This window comes from Mus caroli, unplaced genomic scaffold, assembly GCF_978045245.1.
Source record: "Mus caroli unplaced genomic scaffold, Mus_caroli_1 scaffold_3, whole genome shotgun sequence".
Lineage (NCBI taxonomy): Eukaryota > Metazoa > Chordata > Mammalia > Rodentia > Muridae > Mus > Mus caroli.
In genome coordinates this window covers 51,818,002-51,845,873 of record NW_028227258.1, presented here as the reverse complement: position 1 = coordinate 51,845,873, position 27,872 = coordinate 51,818,002, and the positions used below count along the sequence as shown (strand labels likewise).

The following is a 27,872-nucleotide window of genomic DNA, read 5'->3' as shown; positions in this document are numbered from 1 at the left end:
TCAAATATTTCTCAAATTACGTAACCTCTTCACCCCTTCCCACATCTGGCTGAGCCTACACTGCTCCTATTATGTTACTGCTGTAATTTTCTTAAACTTACACTCCAAGGCTCCTGCTCCTTTACCACTTCCAAAAAGCACCACTGTACAAACCATCAGCTTATGACTCTCAAAGTCTTCAAGCCTTTTCCACCTCTTTCCCCGTAAGGTCTGGGCTCCAATCTTACCTCTGAGATCTATCACTCAAGCAGCAGCTCTCTTCCAGAACACGTGGCTCTTAGGGTTTGCCCTCCCTTTCTCTCCAACTACATAGATGGATTCTGAACTTCCTAACTTCACCTACATCTTTTTTCCTACATTACTTCAAAAAGCAGTAAGTTAAAAGGAACATTTCCTTGCCTATCTTCAATCTACCAAGGATAATAGGATATAAGAACTGGAACAGCTAGAGCCTACAGCAGAGGGAAAGTGGCTCGGAGTAGGAGGAACTGAAGATGACCCTGCAGACTGTAAAAATGGCCAGCCTGGGGAGGGGAGACTGTAAGGGAGAAAGGTTGGCAAGGTCACCACCTGCTTTCTCTTTTTCCTTTCATCTAACTAAAGTCAGTCCAAAGAAGGTCTTAAGTTTACTATGCTTTTTTCTACTTGTATGCCATGAAGCAAGATGGATTTCCACAATATAAAACAGGGTCAGTAGAGTATGCTTTAGACAGCCCCCAGTCTGCAGTAATGCTTAGTGACTGTCACCCAGCTACTGAGTGTCAAGATATCCTCACTGCTGAGAACACTACCCACTGATGTTAGGGCTTCAAAGGATTTTATTTCCTAAAACTATTTTGATATCAATGTTGGTGCAAATTTCTACAGAAATGGCAATTGTTTTCAGAAGTTGTTTCAAAGCAATAAAACTCTAGATGGATCTGGATTCACACACATTTAAAACAAAACAAAACGAAAAGAAACTTGTAAACCTAAAACTGCAGCAAACGGCGTCAGTGCGTCCATTAGTCATTCTCTCCACCCTACCCTAAGGAACAAAAACCTCTCTCCTGGTGTATCTGTGGCCCCGCCTGCCATCTCTGCTCTCACACTGTTGTCACCCATCCTGGCTTCAGAGCTTTCCCTCCAAGTGTCCCCACAGGTCTATCCCAGGTAGGCAGACATTCCAGAGGCACCAGAGACCCCTTTTCCTCTTAAAGACTTGCTTCTATAGAGATATCTTGAAATTTCTAGTAACTCCTGTGTAGCTGAGTCCTAAAATGACACCACAGATAACCTAGCAGTACCAGACCAGGGCTCTCTTTAAGACCTATTGGTACATATATGAGCAAAGACAGTCCCCTGCCCCAAACACCAAAATGAAAGTTTGACTAACAAATAAATTTGATTTCTTTAGCTTAATTTTCCAGCTGTTAAAACCATCTTGTAATAAACTCAACATTACAGTAAATGTCAGTGCTGCTATGCCATGTCTAGCTGTATGACCTTGGGTAAGTCACCTGACTGCAACTACGGCCTCCTTATCTATAAAACACCAAGAGCTTTGGCTCAGATATGCTCTACCGTTACACACAAAGCTAACTAACTTCTTATTCTAATACAGGACTCTAATGAAACCACAAATCCGCATCATCCTAACAACTAAACAATTCAAAATAGCTACCGTAATACAGGTCTATGGTCAGGACAGTGGAAGGCACCAATATTGGTTAGCTTTGTGTGCCTGGCATGCCAACTCCTCCATTCCTTCTTGGAAGTACCCTATCTACTACAACATTCAGGTTTACATTGCTACTGTTAGGATGGAATGGGGGACGGTGGCAGCACAGAAAGGAGATGGAAGGAGAGAGGTGAACTACAAATCCCAACAACTACAGATCAAAAGAACATAACCCATGCTGCTTCCAATAGGGATACCTATGGCTTCCATAGATTCTCTCACTATGAGGGTCCTGGAAATCAAACTCAGGTTATCAGGTTGGCAACAAGCACCATCCTGTTGGCCCTGTGATTCATTTGTTTAAAATTTATGCCTGTGACTATACGTTTGTCCGGGGTATGTTACATGTACATGCACATAGGTGCCTGTAAGGCCCCTTAGAGCTATGGTTACCGGTGGCTGTGAGTCACTTGACATGAGTGCAAGAAGCAGACTCTGGCCCTCTATAAGAAGCAGTAAAGAGAGCTGGGGGATGGGGTGCACCCCTTTAATCCCAGCAGATGGATCTCTGCAAGTTCTAGGACACCCTGGTCTACAGAGTAAGTTCCAGGACAGCCAAGTCTACACAGAGAAATCCTATCTTGAAACATGGGAGGAAAAAAAAGCCATAAATGCTCTTAAAGGGCGAGTAATCTCTCAGGCCACCCACCCTCCACTCCCCAACTTCGCCTCATGATTTCTTTTTCAGTAACATGTAGCTAAAAGTAAAAATTTAGATCGAGTTGAAAACATTTCACATAATGTTTTTCTACACACTATACTTATTACAAAATCCAGTTGGTGGTTCCATTCATTCTCTCTCTCTCTCTCTCTCTCTCTCTCTCTCTCTCTCTCTCTCTGACAGGATAAAGCTCAGACTTTAATTCATTATCCTCCTATCTCAGGGGCTCAAATGCTGGAATAGCTTCCTAACTTATCCAAAGGTTAGAAGATGGGGTTGGAAAGACTGCTCAGTGGTTATGAGCACTTGCCCCTGCAAAGAGTCCATATTTGGTTCCCAACACCTATGTGGATCATAGGCATCTGTAACTCCTGTTCCAAGGGATCCAATGTCCACTTCTGGCCTCCAAAGGTACCTGTACATCTACATAGCCTCAAAGACACACACATAAAATAATCTTTTTTCAGAAGAGAGTTAGAAGATGGCTCAGTGAGTAAAGGCACTGACCACAAAGCTGCACCCTGAGCTCAATCTCCAGGACCCACGTGATGGAAAGAGAGCGCCAGCTACTTCTATATGAGCACTGGAGTGCACGCACACACATTAGTTAATATGTGACTAAAAACTGGGCTTGGAGAGATGGCTCAATGCTTAAGAGCACAGGCTGCTCTTCCAGAGAACCCACGTTCAACTAGCAGCACCCACATAATCCAATCCCAGAGGATCTGACACCCTCTTCTGGCCTTTGGGCTTTGTATGAACATGGTACACCCATGCAGGCAAAACATCCACACACATAAAATAAACTACAAACTAAGAAAGAAATAACCAAAAGATCAGTTGAATTACAGAAGGAAAAATGTCTCTGCACAAGCAAAACTTGTTCTTCATTTCCATGTAATAAATGTGTCATCCTGCATGCCTGGACCTCCTGGACAGTCAGTTCAGCTCAGGAAGGAGCCAGGAGAGGTAAGAGTTTTCTTGTGAAATTAGAAAGTTTCCTTGATCTAAAGCATAAAAATAGTTCTTCATCCAGCCTACTTCCCTCTAAGCAGGCTAAGCCTCTGTGTGTATGAACACCCCGAACCCTACTGAAGGCAAAGGCACTCTTTAGTCCTCACTGAGCCCTTCTTGGTTTCTCCCAGGCACAGCAGTCAATGTCTGGTGGCCAGGAAAGGCTCCTCCCTGTCAGCTGATATCTGAAATGAGCTCAGATTGCTCCTCTCACCACTCTCATCAGCAGCTCTGGCCTGGCCTGCTGCTCTAAAGCACGTGTGTGAGTGACTACCTTCCTCGGTTCTCATCTGGTTTTCCATAATCTGTTAACTGGTTTTCTTGGTTTGATTAGCATAGTTACAAAGCCCTTTTCAGTGTAACCTGAAAACCCTCCATGCTTGTATACTTCTTTCTCCCTTAAAATCATCCTACCCAGGCTTAGCCTGGCCCTAGAAGACAGTTAAACACGGAACACTAGTGCTTGGTCAAATTCTTCTAAGTGTTTGAGTTTGTGATTGTTCAGAACTGTACCAGCCCTAAACTCAGATATAAAGTCCTGGGAAGTACAAACAGTGCCTTCTCTCTGTGGCCCACTCCTCCAACCCCAGAGCACAGTCTAGGGCAGAGACACTTAGCAATTAACTGTGGGTGAATGACTTAAGCGGCTATGATATTCAGCGGTTGCCCAATCACATTTTGTAAATGCTACTTGCAATGGCTGGAATTTCAGTGTGGGCAGTTAAGAGAGAAATGCCCACTCCCCTGCTATCTTTACTTGGGTGCACACCCACTCCTGACTCTGCTCTCAGCTCTCAGCCTAGGACCACATGATAGGAAGTTTGGACTCAGTGCTTGCCTCACTTCCTCTAACCCTCTCTCCTGGCTCTTCTGGCACACAACTATTGTGTTCTAATGAATAAACTGCTGTCAATCTTCTGTCCATCCATTGCAACACATGAGGATGTGAAACAGTGAGCACTCACAAGTATCTGTCCAGTGGATGAATAAGCAAGTGTAAAATAAGGCAGTGAATTTGTAATTAAGGCAGAGAACATGGGCGTCTGCTTTTTGAAAAAGTTACCAATCACCAAAAAGGCTTAAAGGGTATTGTGAGAAAGTTTTTAATAAAATATTTATTGGGCATCCAATTTTTGACCAAAGTCTCAAAAGTACATATTGGAAAAGACAGCCTTTCCAACAAATGCTTAGAAAACTGGACATCCACAGGTAGAAAACTGCAAGTAAATCCCACCCTCTCATCCTGGATAAAAACCAGTTAGAAATGGATCAAAGCCTTAATGTAAGACCTGAATCATCCAGACGGCCATACAAAAGCGTAAAGACAGTGTTTCAACACACTGACACACAGACTTCAGAAGTCCAATCGTTCAGGGGTGTAAAAATGAAAATGGGAGAATATTGGCCCCCCTGTATACCTAACAGGATAATATGTACAATCTTTAAAGAACTCACAAAATTAAATGCCCTAAAACTGATTTGTGAATATGCAAATAAACATGCAAATGAATTGAACAAACAGTTCTCAAAAAGAGAAATAGAAAATAGTCTATAAATATATATAAAAAAAGTGTCTCTCTAGCCATCACAAACATGCAAATTGATACTACATTGAGATTCCCAGCTCACTAAAGTCAGAATGGCTATCATCAAGAAACAAACAACGACAAAAAGCTGGTAAGGATGTGGGAAGGAGGAACCCTTATAGAATGCAGGTGAGAATGTAAACTGGCATGACTACTATGGAAATCTGCGTGGCAGTTTCTCAAACAACTAAAAATAGAAGGACCACGGTCCAGCCACACCACTCTTGTGTACATAACCAAAGGGACTTAAGTCAGCACGTCACAGAAACACCTACGTATCAATGTCTACCATTCACAGAACCAAGGAACAGAACCAGCAGAATGCCCTTCAATAGATGACTGGATAAAGAAAACTGTATAAATTGTGTATAAATACACAATGGAGTTTTATTTAGCCATAAAGAATATGAAAATAAGCAAGAAAATGAATGGAACTAGGGATCACCATGTTGAATGCAGTAAGTCTGACTTGGAAGGGCAAATGTTTTCGGTCATAAGAAAACTCTAGCTTTACATACATATATATATGTATGTATGTTGACATGAAACGAGAAAGGGACCATGAGAAAAGGGTCTGAAGAGGGGAGGGGAGACAAGATAGCAAGAGAGGAGAGAAAACACCATAGAAAACATTTTCTCTCATACTTGGTTGGAGTCTAGACTTAAATATATATTTATATATTTCATATGTGAGTCCTGCTTTCACACTGCATATGTGTGAAACTGAGTATGGCTGCACACATTTACAATCCCAATGCTTGATTGATAGGTCAAGGATCAGGAGTTCAAGGTCATCTTCAGCTACATAGAAAACTCAAGACTAGCCCGGGATGCACACAAATCCACACAGACAAAAAAAAAATAGATTTTTTAAAAAAACAGAAAGATCAATCAGCTTACACCAATAAATCACCGAAGTCGAAGACACTAGTTTGGTTACCAAAAAAAAAAAAAAAAAGGTAGGGGTGGGGGTGGGGTTGCCGAATTATTGTGCCAAGGCAGGCAGCAGATCTCTGTGAGCTCAAGGTCAGCCTGGTATACAGAGTACACTTCTGGACAGCCAAACCACAGAAAAACCCTGTCTCAAAAAATCAAGGAAAAAAAAAAAGGGAAGCTCCCTCAGCTCCCCAGAGATTACCCACACGGTATCCCATTGACTATGACGTGAGCAGAAGCCGCTGATGCGCAGTGACGGGCAGACTGCAGCTTCATTCCTCACCTCTGCAGAGCATAAGAATGTTTGGGAGCAGTCACTTGTGAGCCAGGAACCAGACTGTGCTCTGACTTCCTCCGAGTTCTAATTTTGGCCTATGGTGAGTAAGTTTCCTTTTTCTTTGAAAGCAAAGCAACAAAACCCCATTTTGATGCTAAATTATATGGTATTTATGCTGTGGCTTAAACCTATTTTTCATTTGGAATAAAAAGAAAACAGAAATGCCACCAACAACTGTAATGTGTCAGCAGTCAAAAGGCCTCATTTTAATTCATAAAATAATTCTTTATTATAGTGGGAAATGTTCTTCAAAGCTAATAGCAATGCTAAATGCATCCATTATAACCCATATACTTTGAAATGTTAGAATCATATCTCAACTCAAATCTTCAAATGATGGCAGCACAGAGCAGGTCTGCATGCCTATTTAATCAAATGTAAACAGCACGCTTTAGCGTCGTTTACAGTAAAAATTGAAACATGAGTAAGGGCCTACAAAATACCAGTACTTGATCTCAATTTCCTTTACCATATAAATGCTCAGCAAAACTCACAGGAGTCTGGGTTCCCTACATGCATTCACAACTCCATTTAATTTTTTGCGACAGTACTAATTATGGTGGCTTCACCAGAAAAAAAGTTGGTAACAATGCAAGTCTCTAGAATCTAGAAACATGCACACTTGTGTGTATAATAAAGTATAGCTTAAGATAGCTACTAAATTTTTCAATAAAGGACCAGCAAGATGGCTCAGGAGGTAAAGAACACCTACTGTACACGCCCGAGGGTCTGAGCATGATCTGTGGAACCCAGGTAGGAGGAGAACCAACTCCTGAAGTTGCCCTCTGACCTCCACAGGTGCACTATGCCACCTGCATTCAAATTCTCCGTTACTCACGCCAACACTATAATACGTTTGAAACGTTTCTAATGTTTCAAATACGGGTTGGAAAGATGGCCCAGCATTAAAGAGCACTTGCCGCTCTTGCAGGTGAGTCTGGTTCTCGCCATCCACGTCAGGCAGTGGAGAACACCTGTAACGGCCTGCACGGGGGTGCAATGCCCAATGACACACATACGCTCATCACTGAAAAAAAAAAAATCTTAAAAATGTTTCAAATAAAGCAAGATGTGGTGGTACACAGCTGTGATCCCAGCACTGCAAAGGCAAAGCCAAGAAGATCATCCCCTGAATCCTTTCCAGTCAGATCTCCCTGCTGTTGTGCTCTGAGCCTCTGTGAACACTTCTCAGAGCTGGCAGACAGCTCAATGGTAGAAACCTTCCCCAGTATGCATTCCATCTCCAGAACCACAAACCTCATCAAAAGGAGTTTCCATTTCTTTGTCTCAAATGATATGTTCCTTTCAAAACTGATGCCTATCATCAATCACATTCCACATAAGTGACCACTGGGAAGCTGAAGCAGGAGGACCACAAGTTCAAGGCCACCCTGGCTATATAAACTGTCTCAAAAAATTCTAAGGTGTAAGGGGGAAGGAGAAACCCTTTGTCTATGAAAGACAGTCAGAAATGCATAAATAATACATGAGCATACTGCTAGAGTACAATATTGGAAACCAGAAAGCTCATAAAACCTTAATTAAATACAATGCAGCATCCTAGATTGATCCTAGACACTAAAAAGAACCTTAATGGGAAAACTGATAAAATTTAAAAGTTAAATCAACATTTATATAGCAGCATTAATTTCTTGAGATGACAAATGTAACATTCTTTAGAAAACTAGCAGAAGAGTCAAGTTAATCCAAAATAAAAAGCTTATTAAAATATTTATCCTAAATGTTTTCATTCACTTAATTCTATGCATATGCATGTTTGTCTGCATGCATATCTGTGTACTGCAGTGTGTCTGTCTAGTACTCAGAGAATTCACAAGAAGAAGGCGTCAGACTCCTTGAACTGTAGCTACAGATGTTGTGAGCTGCCATGTGGGTGCTGGGAATCAAACCCAGGTCCTCTGGAAGAGAAGCTCTTAACTGCTAAGCCATCTCCCCGGTCCATCGTCATAAATACCCTTTAAACAGAGAAGCATTTTGCTGTCTCACTTATTATTGTTGTAATTATTTTGAGACAACTCTCTGTTATGTGGCTGTCCTAGAACTTACTATGTGTAGACCAGGCCTAGGTCTGTAATTCCCAGAGATCTGCCTGCCTTTGCCTCCAGAGTGCTGGGGTTATAGGCATATGCCACCATGCCCTCCTTTTCACCAGTGATTTTTAAATACTCTTAATCTAATGATTCCAAAGACATATTGGTAAGCCTAGTCATATAATATACTCACTTGTTTTTAAAAATAAATATACGAGCTGGTGAGATGGCTCAGTGATTAAGAGAGCTGACTGCTCTTCCAGAGGTCATGAGTTCAAATCCCAGCAACCACATGGTGGCTCACAACCATCTATAATGAGAAACAAACAAAGAAAAACCCTATAGGTTGGAGTGAGTGGGGTCAGAGAAAGAGGGAGAAAGAAAAGGGGAAACAAACAAACAAACAAACAAACTAGGGAAGCTGAAGACATGGCTTAATAAAAGCCTTTGCTATAAAATTCTGATGACCTTAGTTCAGATCTCGAATCCACACAGAAACTGGACATTCCATCAGACATGCATCTTACTCCAGCATTCCTATGAGAATCATGGAAGCCTGCAGGCCAACGACCCTGGAATGTGTAGCACAATGGCAGGACAGCAGATCTTGTTTCAACCATGGTAGAAAGCAAGCCTCGGATCCGGAAGCAGTCATTACATGTGCACCTTAGCACATGTAAGGGCCACACACTGCCCCTGACACCAGCACACGACTGAAACAAATCAAAGTGCAGCACAGGGTAGCACCGCCACAGTTCCTGGGATTTAGGAGAATACTATTTAAATTTTAAAATCAAACTGAAAAACAGATTATTTTGTTGTTGTTATTTGGCCCACTATAAACAGGCTACGCAACCACTAGAGGATGATTAATTACAAGGTGACAGCAATCAAGCTACCTTACTAATTTAAATCATCCCAATTTAAATGGTCCCTATACACGGCCAGTGTAGTGTTAACAACAAACCAGATGAATAAAAGATGTGAGCACAGCTAAACATGCAAATACACTTGTAGCAAAACATGGAGGATTCATATGAGTATGTAGGAAAATAATGTCAAGGGCCCAAGAGATGGCTCAGGCTCTTGCTGCCAAGCCCGATGATCTGAGTTCCAGCTCTGGCACCCACAGTGGAGAAGGAGAAAACCAACTCCCACAAGACTTCCACATGTGTGCTGTGGTGTGCACACCCATCCACACCCACACTCATACCCCACACAAAATAAGTCAATCAGTCAAAAAGAAAGGGGTAGTCAGAAAGCTACACGCCTCCCCCTCCCTCTGAGACAGGGCTTTTCTTTGTAATCTTGGCTGACCAAGAATTCACAAGACCAAGCTGGCCTTGAACTCAAGAGATCTACCTCCCAGTGCCTCCCAAGTATTGGGATGGGACTAAAGAGTTCACCATCACACCTGGCAGAGAACTGCTTTTAAGTTAACAATTATTTTCTAAGATGTATAATACTACCTTCCTTCAAAAATCTTTTATATGAATATTAAAACTGTCCACTTGAAAATAGAACTTAGTAATAAAATGTTCATAGTGATGTATCAATATCGAAAACATGAAACTATCTCAGGTAATTCCTAACAAGCTTTTTTAACCTTATGTTCAATGTGGAAGTCAAAGGAAGTTCAGGTCTAAAACCCACTTCCTCCTAAAGTTTCTAAGCTCTAACCAAGGTTCATATACATCCAACTGTGGACTTTCAAGCGTCCCCCTCCTTTGCTTAGTTAGCATCGAGTATATTAATTTCTGTTACAGCCAAAGGACAAAAGACGATCCAGTCACAAGGAGCACTATATCCAACTAGAGCAACTGAACCCTGTTCCCAGCAGTGTTATTCAGTTCAAACAGGTTAAATTACAGCAATGATACAGCTGATCACTAATCAGGTAACAGGATAACCTGGATAGATCAAAGCTTAAAGATCACACCAACTTCCGAGAGCCTACAAAAGAGCTATTCTAAAACGAAGACCACACAGAAAATCGAACACTGAAACAATGCTATTTTCTCTGTGCCCCATGAACCTTTGCACCATAGGTGTTTATGACGCATATCTTTAGTTTTTAACTAAAGCCCTGTGGTGTTCAACTAACTTCAACCAAACTGACTAAGAAAAATGACACAAACCAGTCCTCTTTATAACTGTTAGAGTATATATACAATTTACAACCAAGGGGTCCCAAGACCCAATTCCAATGCCTCAGTTTCAAGGAGGGAGAATGATGCTTAGAGAGTAGAGCCACTCACCCTCCTCAGCCTCCACCTCTTTATCATATAGTGTCTCTAGGTCTGAACTGAGTGAGTTACTAGTTCTGAGAGATCTACAGAAACTCGTGTATTAAATTCTGCTGACTAGAAAACATTTTAAAATTCATAATGAGGACAAATTTAGTGCCCATGGCTCTAGACAGTTCACAGTGTGAGACCCCGTCTCAAATTGGTCTTTTCTATTAATACATTAACTCCTGAGTATTTGAAGCCTCTTTCTCCTCACTTCCCTTGAAGCTAGACTTGAGAAAAAAACCTATGCCAAACTAGACAGAAAAGGACAACACAGAACGCTAACTTATCCATACACTTAAATTTACATTACCAAATGTTTTTACTTCCCTCTTAACAAATCCTGTAAGCAAAGTTTAAGTAATAAACCAGTCTGTTGTAGCTCTTTCCTTAGTTTTGGATGGCCCCACCCCCCAGTACTTTTTCTTAAAAAGCAGTAGACAGAAATCAGAAGTGATGAAGTACAGTCCCAGGAGAAAAAAAAAAGCAGGTTGTTTGTTTTTTCTGTTTAATTTAAATGAAAGGTAATTAAGCCCTGGTGATATTGACTGTTCTGTGTTAGATGTGCTGAGACCTGGACATGCCACCTCCAGGTGAATTTACACCTATCTGCCAACTACACAAAAGGACAGCTTAACACTGAGAATGATCAGACTCGAATGAGGGAGAAACTGAAGCGGTGATGTGCTTGGTTCTCCAGTGTTTCCACCTCACCCCACTATGTCCAACTCAGATGACAGGAATGTCTAGTAGGTAAGGACACTGTCGTTCCTTAGTCACTATTTCTCCAGCCAGGCCTTTTTACTAGAGAACCTGGCCTACCTTGACACTTGAAAGGGTCCGCCTTATAGAACTTGGGATACTCCATCAATTTATCACACACCCACCACAAACAACTGGATTATGGTAGGTACCTGGCAAGGTTAGACTAACCTGATGCTTTTCTAGGAATCTGGATAACAAGACTTAAGTACCAGGTATGTGAGCCAGAAAATGTGCAAGGTAAGCCAAAGTTGAAGGCTGGTGTGTGGTGGGAAACAAGGAGTATTACAAGGAGCATAGAAAGATGATATGAAGATGTGACTTAGCTTTACTAGTGATCTGCTCTAGCAGTGAGGAGGGCACTGCAATTCGCGAGCATGCAACCTGCTCACATTTCACTGCTTGCCTAGCCTTGGATGCCAACTGTAGCACATTGTCAATCAACCTCTCCTTTACTTGCACCAGTGTGACCATTTCCTGTTCCTTATGGACCCTTAGATGATGTCCTACAACAGAAGACAGAGAGAAAGCCCTAGTCCTCCTGCCTAAAGGACCAACCATACAGTTAGAAGCAAGAGAGGGATGTGTGTGTGTGTGTGTGTGTGTGTGTGTGTGTATTCAGTAAGAGTGACATAAAAACAGGACGAGGTTTCAAAACGAGGTTCAGAATACTAGTAAGAACAGAAAGTCAGTTTCACTAACCTCTGAAACTGATCTCGACATCAAAAAACATTCTCAACAGAAACAACTGTCCCCAAACTAAAGACCATTTTATAACGGTCCAAGTATGATCAGCTGAAATTATTTTTAAAAGATGTACCCTTGATTCAGAAGTCAGGTGCCTTGTAAATCTTCAAAGCACTGGGCACTTACTTCCTATTTATCATTGTCTACAACTGCAACAGAGAAAGTCATGGCGGGATATGGAAAGATGCTATCTATATTTTCATGCTGCAAAAGTGATGAACACACTCACATAAAAGGCTCAGAGAGGGGGCTGGCTAATGGCTCAGCAGTTCAGAGCATCTGTGCTCTTGCAAAGGACTCAGCACCCACACGTGGTTTATACCCATCCTTACCTCCAATTCCAGGGAGTCCGAAACCCTCTTCTGACCTCTGTGGGCATAAGGCCCACAAGCAGTTCACCTACAAATTTGCAGATAAAACACTTGCACGTAAAAATATGAATTCAAACATTTTTGTTGTTTGTTTGTTTGTTCTTTTTCAACACAGGGTTCCTCTGTGTAGCCCTGGCTGTCCTAGGACTCATCCTACAGGCCAGGCTGACCTCAGACTCAGAGATCCACTGGCCTCTGCTTCCTGAATTTTTGAGATTAAAGGTATGCACTATCACCACCTGGCTTCTAAAAAATGTTTTTAAGGTACAAAAAAAATAAGGTTATTAAAAGGAATCTTTTATTTTCAATGTTTATTTCTACTTGTTATTCCAATTTCTTTCTTTTCTCCAAGTATGACAGATAAATTCTTACTAGAAATTTAAGTCCTACAAACCTTATCCTAAAGAGGTAACAAAAACCACAACTATCACCCTGCATAGGGATCAAAGGAGACACTTATTTTCATTAACCACATTCCATTAGTAACTTACAAGTTAAATATGAATAACCAACCAATTGTATAGTATAAATTAAATGCAATATTCCAATTCTTTGTCTAGAAGTTAGGTTTTGCCATAAAACACAAATTATCAGCACAGCATTAAGCATTGAAGATCTTTGCATATTAACATGAAGAATGTCAAGTGTCTGAAACACCCCTCAAAAATAGAAACTAAAGTGATATGCCTCACAAACACTCTGACAGACAGGTTGCCATTTACTGATTGTTATCTTCTAGACACTACCCTAAGCATTCTACATAAGTTATGTCACCTTATATTATGAAGCAGGAAAACTCTCCCTACTTACATATGTGAATATAATCCACATAGTTCAATGACTTGATCTGGGTCTCACGACCAGTAGGTGGGGGTGGGGACTTAATGTGGTTTTCTCTGAATCCAAAAGCAGCGTCATTATAGATTACATTAGCACCTCCCAACATCTGTGACATCATAACACATATTGGAGAGGATTTTAGTAGAAGAAATTTTTCTTTACAAGATTATGCCATGAAAATGAAATGTAAGGTGGGCGTGGTGGTGCACGCCTTTAATCCCAGTACTCGGGAGGCAGAGGCAGGCGGATTTCTGAGTTCGAGGCCAGCCTGGTCTACAAAGTGAGTTCCTGGACAGCCAGGACTACACAGAGAAACCCTGTCTCGAAAAACCAAAAAAAAAAAAAAAAAAAAAAAGCAATGTAAAATATTACAGGTTATTAAACATTCAACTGGTATAATCCTTGTAAATAATTGTTCTCTTCAAATTATCAAATTGAAAAAGTTTGCAGAGAAAATCACACCAATCACACCAAAACTGTCCAAACACTACTGCTGCTGTAAAGTCTGAAGCTATACAATCATTTCAGACCTAGGTATGGTGTCGCACACTTATGATCATATATGCTGGAAGGCTGAGGCAGGTTGACAGTTACAGGCTAACTGAGCTACATACACAATAAGCCCCTGTCTCAAAACAAGACTTGAAATTTGAACATACAATTCCAAGTAGCACACATTCATATCACCCTATACATACTAGTTTGGGATATTTATGACACAGTAGCAAACTATTAAACAGCAATTTGACACAACAAGATCTTCCCAATAATATCTAGAGGAAATTCCAACCAAGGGAGGAATTATAATACTGAAGTCTTCCTTAGAAATTAAGCCTATACTAACTTAGTCATTCGAATGTCTATGCCTATTTTAATCCACAATGCTGACTTTTACCAATAATAAACAGTGAATATTCACTGGATATGTTCTGCTTTATATTATTATCACATTTAATCCTCCCAGCCATTCTGAAGGCTCTCTACTTTCTACACCTGAAAAGTAGAGAAACTGAAGCAAATGGGAATGACTGTCCTAAGTTGCAGCTAGTAAACATGAATGAGAATTTGAAGCCTTCGGACTTCGAAGCCCATGCTGCAAATCACTACATGAAATTACAGCCACATAAGAAAGAAAAGACACGAACCAGCAGAGACAAGAGAGGTAGATTTCAATGTAAACTAAATTGGATAGTCTCATAGTGCTGAAGGAAGATGGCTTACGTGTACCAAGGGAAACTTTCTGCAGCCAAAAAAAGGGGAAGAATGGGAGAACTGGAATATCATACAGGGTTTTTATATACCACATAGGTAAATTCTACTTAAAGAAATATCATGAAATATCATTTTAAAAAGTTTTTAGAATTATTAATTTTATGTGTCTGGATGTTCAATCTGCATGTACGTTTATGTACATGGCTGCAGACGATTGTGAGCCATGTGGGTACTGAGAACCTAATGCAGGTCCTCTGTAAGAACAGCAAGTGCTTGTGACTGTTAGACAAGTCTCTAGTCCCATGAAAGATTGTTTTAACTTCGCATATGCATCATGACACAGCTCAGGTAAGACCAGCTGTTTCCGCAACTACTTCATCTTACTGGTTTAATTTGCTCAAAATACGGTCATAAAAAATCCTGAGAGGGGGGAAAAAAGTTTCATGGTGTGGTACATACCTACAATCTCAGCTACAGGAACTCATGAATTTTGAGGCCAATATTGTCTCAAAACAAAACAAAAAACCATTTTTTTAAAAGCTAGTAAATATTAAAAACAAATCAGTATTTTGACTTTTACTTAAACTTTTCAAATTCTGTAAGCTATCCTGCATTTAATTTTTTTTTTTAATTAAAGGAACTGAAGACCCTAAGTAAAGCTTTTTCCAGATACTTGGACAGTTCTGCTTACCCACGTTTTTCCAGTGGTCAATACAGATCAAATCCCAGAATATGAGAATGCATCTTTGATTTCACATTTGATTATTACCAAAAATGTTAATGTCACTGGTGTGCTAATAGATGCTGCAATCCCAGCAATGGGGAAGCCAACTGCAGGAGGATGGAGAACGGAAGGCCAGACTGGGCTACAGAATGACACTGTCTGAAAACAGCAATTAGGCTAGGGGAGAAAACTAACAAGGGTTGTGTTTTTTACCAGACTCTGAAAGGTCCCCAGGAACTAACATTCTTAAACACTGATTGGTTAACAGTAAATACTTAAGTCCCTGCTAAGTACCAGAAACCACGTTCATCCATAAAAGATACCTGTTATACAGGCACTGGCAGTCCAGAGCTATGCTATGAATTATCTGTTGGAAGCTCAAACTCCACTGCATAACGTTTTCTTTATATTTAAGCTGCCACTCAGAGCTTCCAAAATATATAAGCAAGCAGCCAGTCCATCTTAAAAGCTCGAAGTCGGCCTAAGACTATGGCAGTGGTGTCCGTCCTCTGGAGCTCTACAAAGTGAAATTGGTGCTCTAAAGTGACCTTTCAGAACGGTATGTATCTAAAAAGCTCTGCTGCTTACAGAACCTGTGACTTATTCGTAATGATTCTCATCTAACAGATTCCTCAAAGATATAAATAATGAATACAGCTGGATTTACTGGTAAGCTAATGCGAGAGAAGTTTATATGATTTACTGGGCCTATCAAAGTTTAAAACGAAATTATCCTGACTGAAACATGTCTGACTAGAGATAAAAAAAAAGCCCACTTGAGTATAAGACCAGAAGGTGTTTGTAGTCTGAAAGCCAATACTTTTATTTTGAAAAACCCAATTAAAAAAAAAAATCAACCCCTCCCAAATGTATCACAATCTTTACAATAAGTCTGCCCCAGTCCATATGTTATCCTATACTATTCCCGACACACATGGACCCACTGTCCTCTACCCCAAACCTCAAAAATGGCATTCTTTCAATTTCCTCAGCTCACACCATCCCTAGCCCTTTAATTTAAAAAAGGAATCACAGAAGCTCAAGAGAATTAAAAGAGAGAGAGAGAGAGAGATTTTTAAAAAGTCGAAAAAGTATTAGTGACCTCTGCACCCAAGGTCTTTTCTTTTATACCTAAGAACCTGTCATTTATTTCACCCGCCTCCTGGGTGTTCCTGGACAACCCACCTCACTAACAGCACAAAAAGTCTTGCGAGCAAGTTCTTTATGTGACCTCTCTGTACTAGCTTCACTATTTAATCATTCAATCCTTCCAGCTTTATCCTGACATCAAGTATCAAACTCACACAAACCCTAGACAGGCCCCACTAGACACCATACACTATCCTCCTCAACACGTTCCAGCCCAGTGTGAAACCTCCCTAATTTCGGTCCCTCCCTTTAAGAGCCGTGCCCGGATTCCCAGCACAGTCTCAGGGCTCCAAACTCCCCAACTCTACTAAGTACCATCCCAGCCGGGTTACACCCTCTCCAACCTGAAATCCCCACGCCTTCCGGGGCCTCAATCGCCAAGCCCAGTACCCGCCCCATGCTGGGCATCCCCTCCTTGTCCCTTTGGGGTCCTCTCTGCCGGCCTTGGCCAGACCCGGATCAGCTCCGGCTGCTCCCGGGGCCGGGCTCTCCGGCTCCAGCGCTCCAGCTCCGCCCCCAGCCCCTCACCGAGCAGCAGCAGCTTCACTTCTTTGGCCGCTTTCTCCCCGTCCTCCCGCAAGTTGCGGTCGATCATCTTGCTCCGCTCCACCGCCGCCTTGTCCTCGGCGCTCAACGTGCAGCCCATGGCGGCGGCGAGAGAGGGGACCGGGCCCGGGCTCACTCACACACACCGCGGGAATCGCGACACACCGGCGGAGACGCGTCTTCTGCTGGGCGGTGGCCTTCTCCGTCAGCTCCCCTAGCTCCCGGAAGAACCGGATGTGTGCTGTTTACGACACTTCCGGCGACGCCCAGCGGCCGTTACTACTTAGAGCGCTGTGCCAGTGGGAGGCGGAGGAGGTACGGAGAGCGGAAGTCCCCGGGAACCTGACTGTCCCCGTGGAGTGGTGGCGAGCCGTCGCTCCGCACCTCCCAGCCTTAATACCCTTTTACTTCTCGGGCTCCTGGACTTGGATTCCAAGTGTAGAAAAAGCGGGACTTCCAGCACGTGGTGTGCTCTGGAGGTTTGGCGGTGAGGATCAGATTCCCAAATGAGAGCTCACAGCCCTTTGGGAATTGCTCTTGGAAAAAGCCTCCCTCCCCAGAAAACAAACAAACAAACAAAAAAACTTTTTTCCTTTTCATCTGTGATTTGGAGCCCGGGTCTCTGCCCAGAGCCGCGTGTTGGGCACTTCAACCAAAGTTTCCTCGGTCTGATCCTTGAGCTGCCCAGCCTGGATGTTCACCCATTCCTCTGGCTACACCCATTATGCCAAGTATATCTTAGTCCTTCTGCTACAACGTATGGATTTCTGTGAGCTGTACATATGCCTGGCACTCCTATGTTGGCAGAGGATCACTCGACTGCAGCAAGTAATAGAGAGTGAAAAATAGGTAGTAAGTATTAGAATATGAAAATAGGTGTAATTCATTTATATTTCCACGCTTGCCTTTCTCCCAGGTAAACCTGAGGACTTAGTTCCATACCCAGAAGTAAACGAGCTAATCTCTAATCTAACAAGAGTTCCTCTGTGATAGCCACAGAAAGGGGGAAGTTTGGTAAAAGTTGTCTTTCTACTATCTCCTGAATATTGGCTCTGTGAAGAATATCCTAAAGTCCCTTTGCTGCTAAATAGCCCCACAATGACTCAACACCCGTTTTAAGAAGGGACACTTTTTACAGCCATTGAAACATTGCCCTGGAATTTAAAACATTTCTCTAGTAGGAGGTAACTTAAACTACAGATTCCCAAGAGAAAGGTCTATAGTGAAAGTTAATTAATTAGAACCATCTAATTAGATTAACCTCGTCCATGTCACCCATAATGCTTGCCAATTCCAAGTCTGGAAAGTCTCCCACTCATTTCCAAAAGAAACAGGCTGCTTTTCCTTTCTGATCACTTCTAGGGGGAAAAGGTTCAAGAGGAAAGGGGAAAACACAACATTATTGAGTACCTTTTTGCCAGGTAGGCACTTCCATGTCTCATCTCTTAATCCTCACAACAACCCTGTGAGGTAGATAACATTGATCCCCATTGTCACCGATGAGAAAACGGGCTCAGAGGAATTCAGTTGCTTTCCCACGTCCACACACAGTAAGTACATCTGTCTAGTTTCAGCTTCACGCCATCTTTCTACCAGACCTCTAGAAGGTATAGCTGGGAGACCCCTGACAACAGAGCGTCTAAGGTTTTTGGATGGCAGTCACCTCGATACCAAGATGTTGGCACAACTGACAGGATGGATCATCTCACCCGGTGGCTTCCTCGGCGTGTAAGGGAGATTGTGTCCAGGAACCGCCTCCAGGAGGTAAGGATTGTATATTGAACTTTACCAGGCCGTCTCAGTGACTAGAAAATTCCTGGACAGTGGCCATAGCAAAAGTTGTGGAGAAAGTTCTCTTAACAATACAAGGGAAGTTTTACTTCCTTTATGATCTGTCCCTACAGCCAGGGAAAACATGGCAGCTTACTAATTAATGGCAACAAGATCTCAGTGTCGGCTTATTTCAATATGACTTAGAAATATCCTTGCTCTTAAAACTTCCTTTTAATGTGAAGCAAGGGTTGAAGGGCAAAGTTAAAAAAGGAAAAATTAACAAAATGGCTGCCAAGCAATGATTCACACACACACACACACTTACACACACACACCCTACATGTGTACGTTTCCTGTCTACTGGGCTCACAGTGCCACCTACTGGCAGTCTCTGGGTCCTACTAGCTGATTGGTGGAGTAATAGAATGTGAAAGTTTTTCCCTTATGATGCACTAGGAAGGCGATCTCTCAGCATGAACTTTATCTCAAAAGGAAGGGAAAGGGGTCTAAAGTTGGAAGGACTCCCATTTGCCGTGTGCTACTTTCTAAAGGATTTCCTCAGTGTAATAGGCTCTAGACTAGAAGAACACACCAACGATAGGAAGACAGAAACCTGTAAATGTACCTAAGCCAAAGAGGGAAAAAGCTGTTTGCCCAGTTTTATTTAGTAGATTATTTTCTTCCCTAGAGAGTTTTGCTTACACTCCCCACACTTTCCACACCTGCATGGAGTCTCTTATGTATAAACTTCAATATATTCTCAAAGGTCAGAACCATAGATATAATTTTTCCTTACTGTATAACTTTATCAGACCTAAATGCTCTACAAAAATATAAATATCGCCGGGCGTGGTGGCGCACACCTTAATCCCAGCACTCGGGAGGCAGAGGCAGGCGGATTTCTGAGTTCGAGGCCAGCCTGGTCTACAAAGTGAGTTCCAGGACAGCCGGGGCTACACAGAGAAACCCTGCCTCAAAAAAACAAAACAAAACAAAAACAATAAATAAATAAATAAATAAATAAATAAAAATTATTTTAAAAATCTGGTCGAGTTAGCTTGTGAAGTCCTTGAAGGCAGAGGTGGCACATCATATGTGTATGCCCCAGGGGATGTTGGTGTTCAGCTATTCATGCATTGAATAGAACTGAAGGAGTCAGTGTTGATATTAATATAACTTTTTATCATAAAATTTATTGGTTGTTCAAAGGGGAAACTACTTCACCCCAACCCACTTTCCCCCTTTCATGTTCAGTGAACCAGAAATTTGTTCAGCTATAGCCCACATCACCGTCTGGTTCTACCTTGACCCGTTAGTATTCAGTTGAGGGAAATGGAATGAACAGGACCCAGAGGGGAAACCTGTCCAGCTTGCAATTAATCCCTTTCCACTGAAAATACCACTGGTGATACTAACCAACACAGTCCCTATAGTCTTAATCAATAAGAGCAAGGCCCAATTCTCTGCTCTCTCTCCAACCTAGGCTGCAGGTAGGAGACAGATTTAAGTCTTTGTCACAGAAGCTAATTTTGAGAGCAATGAAGGGGAACAGGGAGACATTTCATGGACAATGGAAATCCCACCCTTCCCTTGCCCGACCTGAGTCTCTTGTACCCGAATGTCCAGGGGGCTGGAAGTGGGTCACTGCCATGAGGAGATAGATCGGGGAGGCCAGTCCTGGAAAGAAAAGATTGGCAGTATTATTGATCAGAGTAATTTACCTGGCCTTTCTGTATCCAGCCACGTTACCAATTCAAAGGCTAACACCCACCCTCAGCTCTCTGACCCCCGAGTCATTCCTAGTTACTCAAAAGACAAGGAGGGAAAGGGCATCCTGCCTCCTGCTCATCTCGCTGAGGTCAGGACCCACACTTGATTTCATATGTGCAGGAAAGAGAATAGGAGAGAGCTGCAGAGTTGTTCTGACTTCTCCTCCACTACCCTGATTGCAATTTTTCCTTGCTGCTGGCCAAATCCAGGAAAGAGTTCACCCCTACAGGTCTTCTCAGTCTAGACATTAACTTTAGGAAGGGATCTGTTAACTCATGAGACACTTGCCGAGATGGCAAATGAGAAGATGTGGGCCGTTTTCTTACCTTGTCTCAGTGTAAGCATTGGTCTGGACTACTACTCTGGAAAGAGGTCAACCTCAACAGTCCCCAGATTAACTGTTCCTAGCCTGCTGCTCCACCGCCTACCCTTAGGAAGTTTCCCTGTCTCCCGGGGCATGAAGAGTGCACTGGAAGAAAGGCTTCCCCTCACCTTTGTCACCCTTTTCTCTCATCAACGTCTCACCATACCCAGATTCCCTCCCCCAATAGTCAAAGATCCCAGCCAAGTCCAAGGCTTTTTGCCACATGTCCATCCTGTCGATTCTGGGCCTGACCCAGGAAACACCAAGCAAAAGCTAAGTCCAGAGACCCTAGCCCAGACCCCAGCCAGCCGCAAAAGCAGTCCTTGAAATCATAAACCAGTCCCAAGCTTTATCTCCCTCCTGGTGTCCATCATGACTCCAGCCTTGGTGAGGGGGCCGGACGGAGGTAGCTGTCCGACATGATGATGTCGCTGGTGAGTTGCTGCTCCAGGAACTCTGAGGTCTCCTCAGCAATTTGGCCTGGGATTCGAAAGTCAACAGCAGGGGGTGGCTCCCGCTTAGGACTGGGTAGGGGCCGAGAAACCCAGTTCTCAGAGGTCCCCTGGAGGAACTGCAGGAAATTCTCCTCAATGGAGCCCTCACGACTAGGCAGCCTCAGCTCCTCCTCGGGAGCTGCCTTGAAGAAGCAGACAAACTGTTTGCTAAGCTCGCCCCGGATCTGACGGTTGAGACATCCGTAGAAAAAGGGGTTGGAAGTGAAGCAAAAGTAGCCAATCCAGGTTACCACATTCTCCACCTGTCCTGCTGAAATGGGCTGTGCGCTCAGGGCAACGTAGAGATGGAAAGAGAAGTAGGGCAACCAACAAAGCAAGAACTGTCCCCCTACAGCCAGGAGGACCACTGCTGCCTTCCCACCCCCAAACGTCCGGTGTGGGGTGGTCTGGTGAGCCCCGGAGCTGGTAACCATAGTAGAGCGGCTACTGAGAGACTCAGAGCGTTGCCGGGGCGTCTCCATCCACGTGGGCAGCGGCCCGTGTTGCATGGCAGCCACGCGAGCCACTCGAAACATGCTGCAGTAGACCACAAAGATCAGGATCAAGGGCAGCAAGAAGTACAGAACAGCAAAGACCACCACAAAAAGCTGGCAGTAGGCACTATGGCTCCATTGGAGAGAACAGCCAGGGTTAACACTGGGAGCTCCTTCCTCCCAGTAGACCCTTCCCAACACTGGCACAGAAGCCATGGCCAGGGCCTTTACCCACACGCCCACCAGCACGGAGGCCACCAGCCCTAGTGTCATGCGCACCTCGTAGCGCATTGGGTGGACCACATAATAGTAGCGCTCCACATTAATGGCAGACACCGAAAGGATGGCCAGGCTGACAAAGCAAACGCTCAGGAACAGGTAGAGGCGACAGGCCACCTCCCCAAAGAGGGCGTGGTCAAAGAGGGCAGAGCTGGAGAGCATGGCAAGCGGCATGAGGGTCAGGGCAGCCAGCAGGTCCACCAGACAAAGATGGAAGACAAAAACAAATTTTCGGAGGGCGGGTGTCTTGGCAATAACAGCCATCACAGCAGCATTGCCAGCCACAGCAGTGAGATCCAACAGGAGCATGAAGAAGAGGGCCACAGATTCTGAAGCCACGTCCCGTAATCCCAACTCTGGGACCCCGCTGGCAGTAGAGGGACCTGGGGTTTGAAGGGCCCTTCCCAAAGTGGACGAGTTTCCTGATGACTGGGGGATGGGTGAGGACTCCATGGGGCCGAAAGAGGACACCCAGGGCACTTCCTGTTACAGGCCCATCCCCCATCCTACTCCACAACCCTGGGATGTAAGCCCAGGTCCAGGCTTCCCAATTTTGTTGGGGGGCCTTCTGGAGCCTGTAAGGCAGGCTCTAATTGCCAGCCTTCCAAGCTGGGTTCCTATGTAGACAGAGTACCAGGCCAGGCTGCTCCAAACTCAGTAGGTCATGTCCAGTTTCTGTCAGAAGGTAGCCCCAGGGTCAGCCCCGGTGATGGGAAGCACTGTGTAGGATCCTCACATACTCTGCAGTGGCCTTCCGAGTGACCTCTGGCACCTCTTTTCTCGCTTTCTTTTTTAGTTCTCCATGTTCGTTCTTTCCTAGTTCTCTTTGTTCTTCTTCCCTCCTGAGGGCAATTCTAAATCCTCCTGTCTCCCCTCTCCAGGGTTCTGCTTTGCTCTAAGACAGTGCTCTGGCTTTAGGGTTGATTTTGTGAAATTTCTGATTTTCTCATCAGAATGGGGAGTAGAAGGAGCATGAGATTCAGCTTCTAGTTCCAGGTCTGGGTATTACTCACTCTGCAACTCTTCCGGACTCCAGTTTCCTCATGAAGGCATCTGTACAAGAAAGGAAGAACACCTAGTTTGTAACTGTTGGGGCTGGTCTGTGAATAGCACCAATCATGCACAACAATGGTCACACTGTGCTCACACGTTCCAGACCCTGGCCTGTGCACCCCGAGTCCATCAGCTCCTCCTCCTCCTCACGCAATTCTAGGAGGGAGATGATATGATCTCCATGTCTCCACAGACAGACCTGCGCCCCAGGGAAATCAAGGAGCACGCCCTGGGTCATACAGTTCAGTGTAGTTGAACTCCAGGGACTATGTCGTTCTATGCAGGAGAGTAGCCTCCATATCAACTAGAATCTAGTAGGCTTTCAGGAAATCACTGTTGAACAGACCCTACTAATGTCTCCCACCATCACCTGGAAAGGTCAACTGTACCTTAGTCCCTACTGACATCATCACTCCCCACACAAAGAGCTGCCATGTTGGGACTCATGAGCAGCTGCAGAGAAGAGCCGCGAGCCCCGCCAGCTCATTGGCTCCTCAATTCCCAAGGCCAGAGGACACATGCTGCTTAAAGTTGTCCTTCTCTACCTACTTTCTAGCTTCTCGGGTCTGCAGTGTCCTGGCTGGTAGAGAAACAGCAGCTCCTAACCTCCCATTCCCCAGCTTCCCATGTAGCTGGTCACTGCAACTCACCAAGGATTGCCTATCCCAAAGCCCTCTTGGTTCTGACCTCTTCCCATGGTCACAGAACAAAGGGTGCAGGTAAATAAATACCCATGTGAGAGGGTGAAGGTGGTGTGGGGCAGAGTACAGGACTGCCATTATAGAACTAGGTACACATAAAATAGGGAAAACCAAACTCAATCAGCACCTCCCATATCTTCTGATAAAATGGCAGGCCCCATCTGAGTTATGTGTCATCACATTAAGTTTGCATTTAGTTAAAATAGATTGTCCCCAGTGTAATCAACTTACTTTCATATATACATGAAATATATATGTGCTATATATTATACTATATATTATATATAGTATACATAATATACTATATTGCTATATATTAATATATGTAAATATATATCCCCTCCATACAGTGTGCTGAGTTACACAGCTTAGAGACAAGCCATAGTGCTAAGTCTGATGGCTGTTCTATAGACAAGTTAAAAGTTTTCTGGGCCACACTTTCTGCATCTATGAAATGGGAGGGTTGGACCAGGAGACCATCAAGCTGCCTACGTATATCATTTTAGTACTCTGTGAGCTGGGATGGGGAGCACCTGATGGTGGCTCCACTTTAAAAACTCTGTCTTCTTTATAACTGCAGTGACGAGAACCACATAGCCTGCCAGAGCCCCACTCCTCTCAGAGTTATCTTATATTCACCATAGGTTTGCGGTGTTACCACAAAGCTTGCACTAATCCAACTTCTAACATGCCACGCATACATTAGGTGTTCAGTGCAATTCTTGTGAGTTGAATTAGACTCAAATTGACTAATTGAATCCTGGCCACAGAGTACAAACTCCTGAAATATTCAGTCAGTCATCTGTGTGCCAGCCAGGGGATTCTCTTCTGAGGAGGATAGCCCAGGCTCCTGGATTTTCGGCTTCCCTAACTTTGGACAACTGCCTAGAGACTTGCCTCTCTCCAGGGAGATGTCAGATTCTCATAAGACAGTCTACCAGGGAAAAATAAAATGTTTAAAAGAAATCCTACCCTTTATATCTTTACCCTTTAACCCCATCCCCCCCCACACACACATCCATTCTACCTGGGAGTGGGGCCTAAAAGATATGGTACTCAAAGAAGGAAGAGTCCATCATGTGCAGATGGACAGTAGGAGCCCAATCCAGCAATACCTAGATACAATCCCTGACTGAGAAAAGCAGACATGGTTTTCTTGTGGACAATGGACACGGAAGGGTGTTATGCAGCCATGATGGAGCCTTAGGCAGGCAGGCACTGGGCATCTTTCTTTCTTATAGTTCCTTCCCCAACAACCCCACCCCCACCCCGCCCCAGTCTTGTCCAAAATTCTACAGTGACTTCAATTTCCATGGTTTCCAATGTACCTCGTAACAGACACACCAACAGAGTTGGCTACTTAGTACTCTCTCATTGATGGAGGGTTATGGAGGGGAGGGCCATGGTGTAATGGCTTCATGGGGGAAACCCAAGGAGTCTGACTCCACTCTTAGCTCATGTCATCATGCCTCAATAGATGCTCGCATCCTCCCACTGCTTCCTTCAATGCCACCTCCTCATCTTCAAGACCTGCAAGCACCTGGAAGGCTTTGCCACTACAGCGTCTGAGGTCTGGCCTCTGGCAGGGCCATGGTCAAGGGAGAGGTATCCTCACTTGAGGATGTAGGATGTGCACACGTGCCTAGCCAAGGCCACATAGGTGTTGCTGGGATTCACAGGTACCTGTTTCTCATATCCAGAGCTTCTATGCCAAGGATCAGAGTCTGGCCTGCCTTGAGGCAAGAACACGGGCCTCTTAGGCCAGGGGAGATTTCCAGGGACCTTTAACACCTCTTCCTAGCAGAGCTGCCCACGCCCAGGACTTAGATACCCATCATCCTGGAATGCCGAAAGGCCTATCCAGGGATGTGGGGACCTATCTCTATGAGACTGAGCGAGGCAGACAGAGAATGCTGTCTGTTGCAGGATGTAGTTGCTCTGGCCAGCAGAAGATGATCAATCTCCCATTTCTTGGATTTAGAGATGCCCACATGCCAATACTACCTTTGGGACACCCGAGAGCCATCCTGTGACAGAACTGCCCACCACAGGACAGGGTGGGCTGCCCCTTGGAATGCCACCCTTCTGTAAGCTGAGACAGCAGTCACCACCAGGCCCTGGGTCTGCCCCGCATCCCTGGCCTAGTCGGCAACTCCTACCTTTGCTGAGCAGCTCCCAGCGCCTATGTGATAGCTCTTCTCAGCTGATGCCTCTCCAAGGCTGCTGAAGCCTGAACCACTGCAGTGAGCGGAGAGAGGCAGCCAGCAGAGCAGGATGCTCTGAGAGCTTCTGGGTCCTAGTGGCCTCCTGCTATCTGCCAGCCCCTTTGAGCCACTTCTGGAGCATACAGCTGGGCCTTGGGGCTCCCAGACAAGAGTGTCCAGAAAGCCCAGCTCCTCATACTTCTTTCAGGATTCTGGGCTGCATCTCAAGCTTCCAGGAGCCAGCTGACAGCAAGGAGGCAGGGGAAACCCTCCCAGTCAGCCTGGTTAAAGAAAAAGCCCTTGGGCACTTAATAGCTGAGTTACCTTGGGCAAATCATTTCCATTTGGCCTTTGTTTCTTATATGTTCAATAGGATTACAGGGTAGATGACCTCCCAAGATTTCTGGCAGCTTTATTGTTTATTGCCTGGTTCTGTACGATACCAGAACCAAGGTACTTTTGTAGTAGTCAGATCAGTGCACAGCCAGAACTTCCAAGATTAGACCTGGGAAAAGCTGAGGTTCCAGAAGCCGATCCATGATTTGGCCCCCTTAAGAAAGCAACACATTTGTATAGCAGACAGCTTAATGGGTAGCAGTGGGATCTGAAGAGGAGTCAAAGGCCCTATCTTGACCTGGCACTTGTTGCTGCCCAAAACACATCACTATTATTTGCTTAAACTGTATGTTTATTTGGAATGAAGCTCTGGGGGCTTATGGAGACAGGGGTATCTAATATCTCCTGAACGACCTTCCACACAGCCACACCTCTGCTCCCTGAAGGCAGAGTAGAAACCAGATTCTCTGGAAGGCTCAGGTTGGTCTGCATTTGTAGGGCTAGACAGAGCTGGGAACATCACTCCGAATGTCACCACCATATGACAAACCTTTAGAAGGGAGAGAAGGGGTCTGGCCTCCTGTTGGCTATCAAAAGCCTTGTCAGTGACTGATACCAAGGATAGGATCCTAAAACAGCAGCTTAAAATTTCCACACACCATGGACTCTATCTTCTATCTTTTAAGTTTGTTCTATGTGTATGGGCGTTTTGCCTGCATGTATGTATGTGTATGGGTACTTTGCCTGCATATATGTATGTGTATTGCCTGTGTGCTGGCCACGGAGGTCAGAAGATGTTAGGTCCCTGAAACTGGAGTTATGGATGGAAGTGAGTTACCATATGTGTGCTGGGAACCAAACCTGGGTCCTCTGCAAGAGACACAAATGCTGAGCTGACTCTCCAGCTCCAAGGTAGCCATCTTCCTTCCTTCCTTCCTTCCTTCCTTCCTTCCTTCCTTCCTTCCTTCCTTCCTTCCTTCCTTCCTCCCTCCCTCCCTCCCTCCCTCCCTCCCTCCCTTCCTTCCTTCTCTCCTTCTTTTCTTCTTCCTTTTTTAAAGGTTTTTCAAGACAGGGTTTCTCTTTGTAACCATGGCTGTAGCCATGATCTCATGCCTGCCTCTCTCTCAAGTGCTGGAATTAAAGGCAGGAGCCACTACTACCTTGCTGGTACCTGTATTCTTAAGGTCAAGACATTGCTCAAAGTCCGTAGCCCCACATAGCCGAGCCATGAGCCTGAACAGAGAATTTAGATCAGATCTAGAGCTGACACCACAGCCTTGTGGGGGACTGACCTGCATAGTCAACAACTCCTTCTGGCTCCAAAAGGGAATTGTAGAATTGTTTACTAGATCCAGACAAAGAGCCATAAAACCAGTGACTTGCCCAGAGAACTCAGAATAGGCTGGCTTCTTTAGGCCCCAAGCCAACAACCATGAGAACTGATTAGCCTACAGCTG

The 27,872-nt window shown here is 44.3% G+C and overlaps 2 protein-coding genes across 3 annotated transcripts in view; both read right to left on the bottom strand.

The window, feature by feature from the left end:
- The window catches only part of Gnai3 (G protein subunit alpha i3), a 39,447-nt gene extending 22,267 nt beyond the window's left edge, over nt 1-17,180 (bottom strand). Inside the window, exon 1 of the mRNA XM_021157518.2 lies at nt 16,930-17,180. Within this exon, the coding sequence (XP_021013177.1) occupies nt 16,930-17,047 (118 nt within the window). The 5' untranslated portion in view covers nt 17,048-17,180. The remainder of the gene's footprint in view (nt 1-16,929) is intronic.
- A 2,409-nt stretch (nt 17,181-19,589) lies between these two features.
- Gpr61 (G protein-coupled receptor 61) lies at nt 19,590-26,108 on the bottom strand. 2 transcript variants are annotated; one of them, XR_003836163.2, is made up of 3 exons: nt 26,035-26,108; nt 20,983-23,174; nt 19,590-20,397 (listed from the first exon to the last, which is right to left on the bottom strand). XR_003836163.2 is itself a non-coding variant. In XM_029474908.2 (2 exons), the coding sequence occupies exon 2, from the start codon at nt 22,572-22,574 to the stop codon at nt 21,225-21,227; it is 1,350 nt and encodes a 449-aa protein (XP_029330768.1). In that variant the 5' UTR covers nt 22,575-23,174; nt 26,035-26,108; the 3' UTR covers nt 19,590-21,224. The 2 variants fall into 2 exon arrangements, 1 of the variants encoding a protein (XP_029330768.1); XM_029474908.2 differs by having other exon boundaries at nt 19,590-23,174.
- Between the last annotated feature and the right edge of the window lie 1,764 nt (nt 26,109-27,872).

Bases quoted from the DNA above. Each gene is read 5' to 3' on its own strand.
- Gpr61 (XM_029474908.2), bottom strand. From the start codon at position 22,574: ATGGAGTCCTCACCCATCCCCCAGTCATCAGGAAACTCGTCCACTTTG.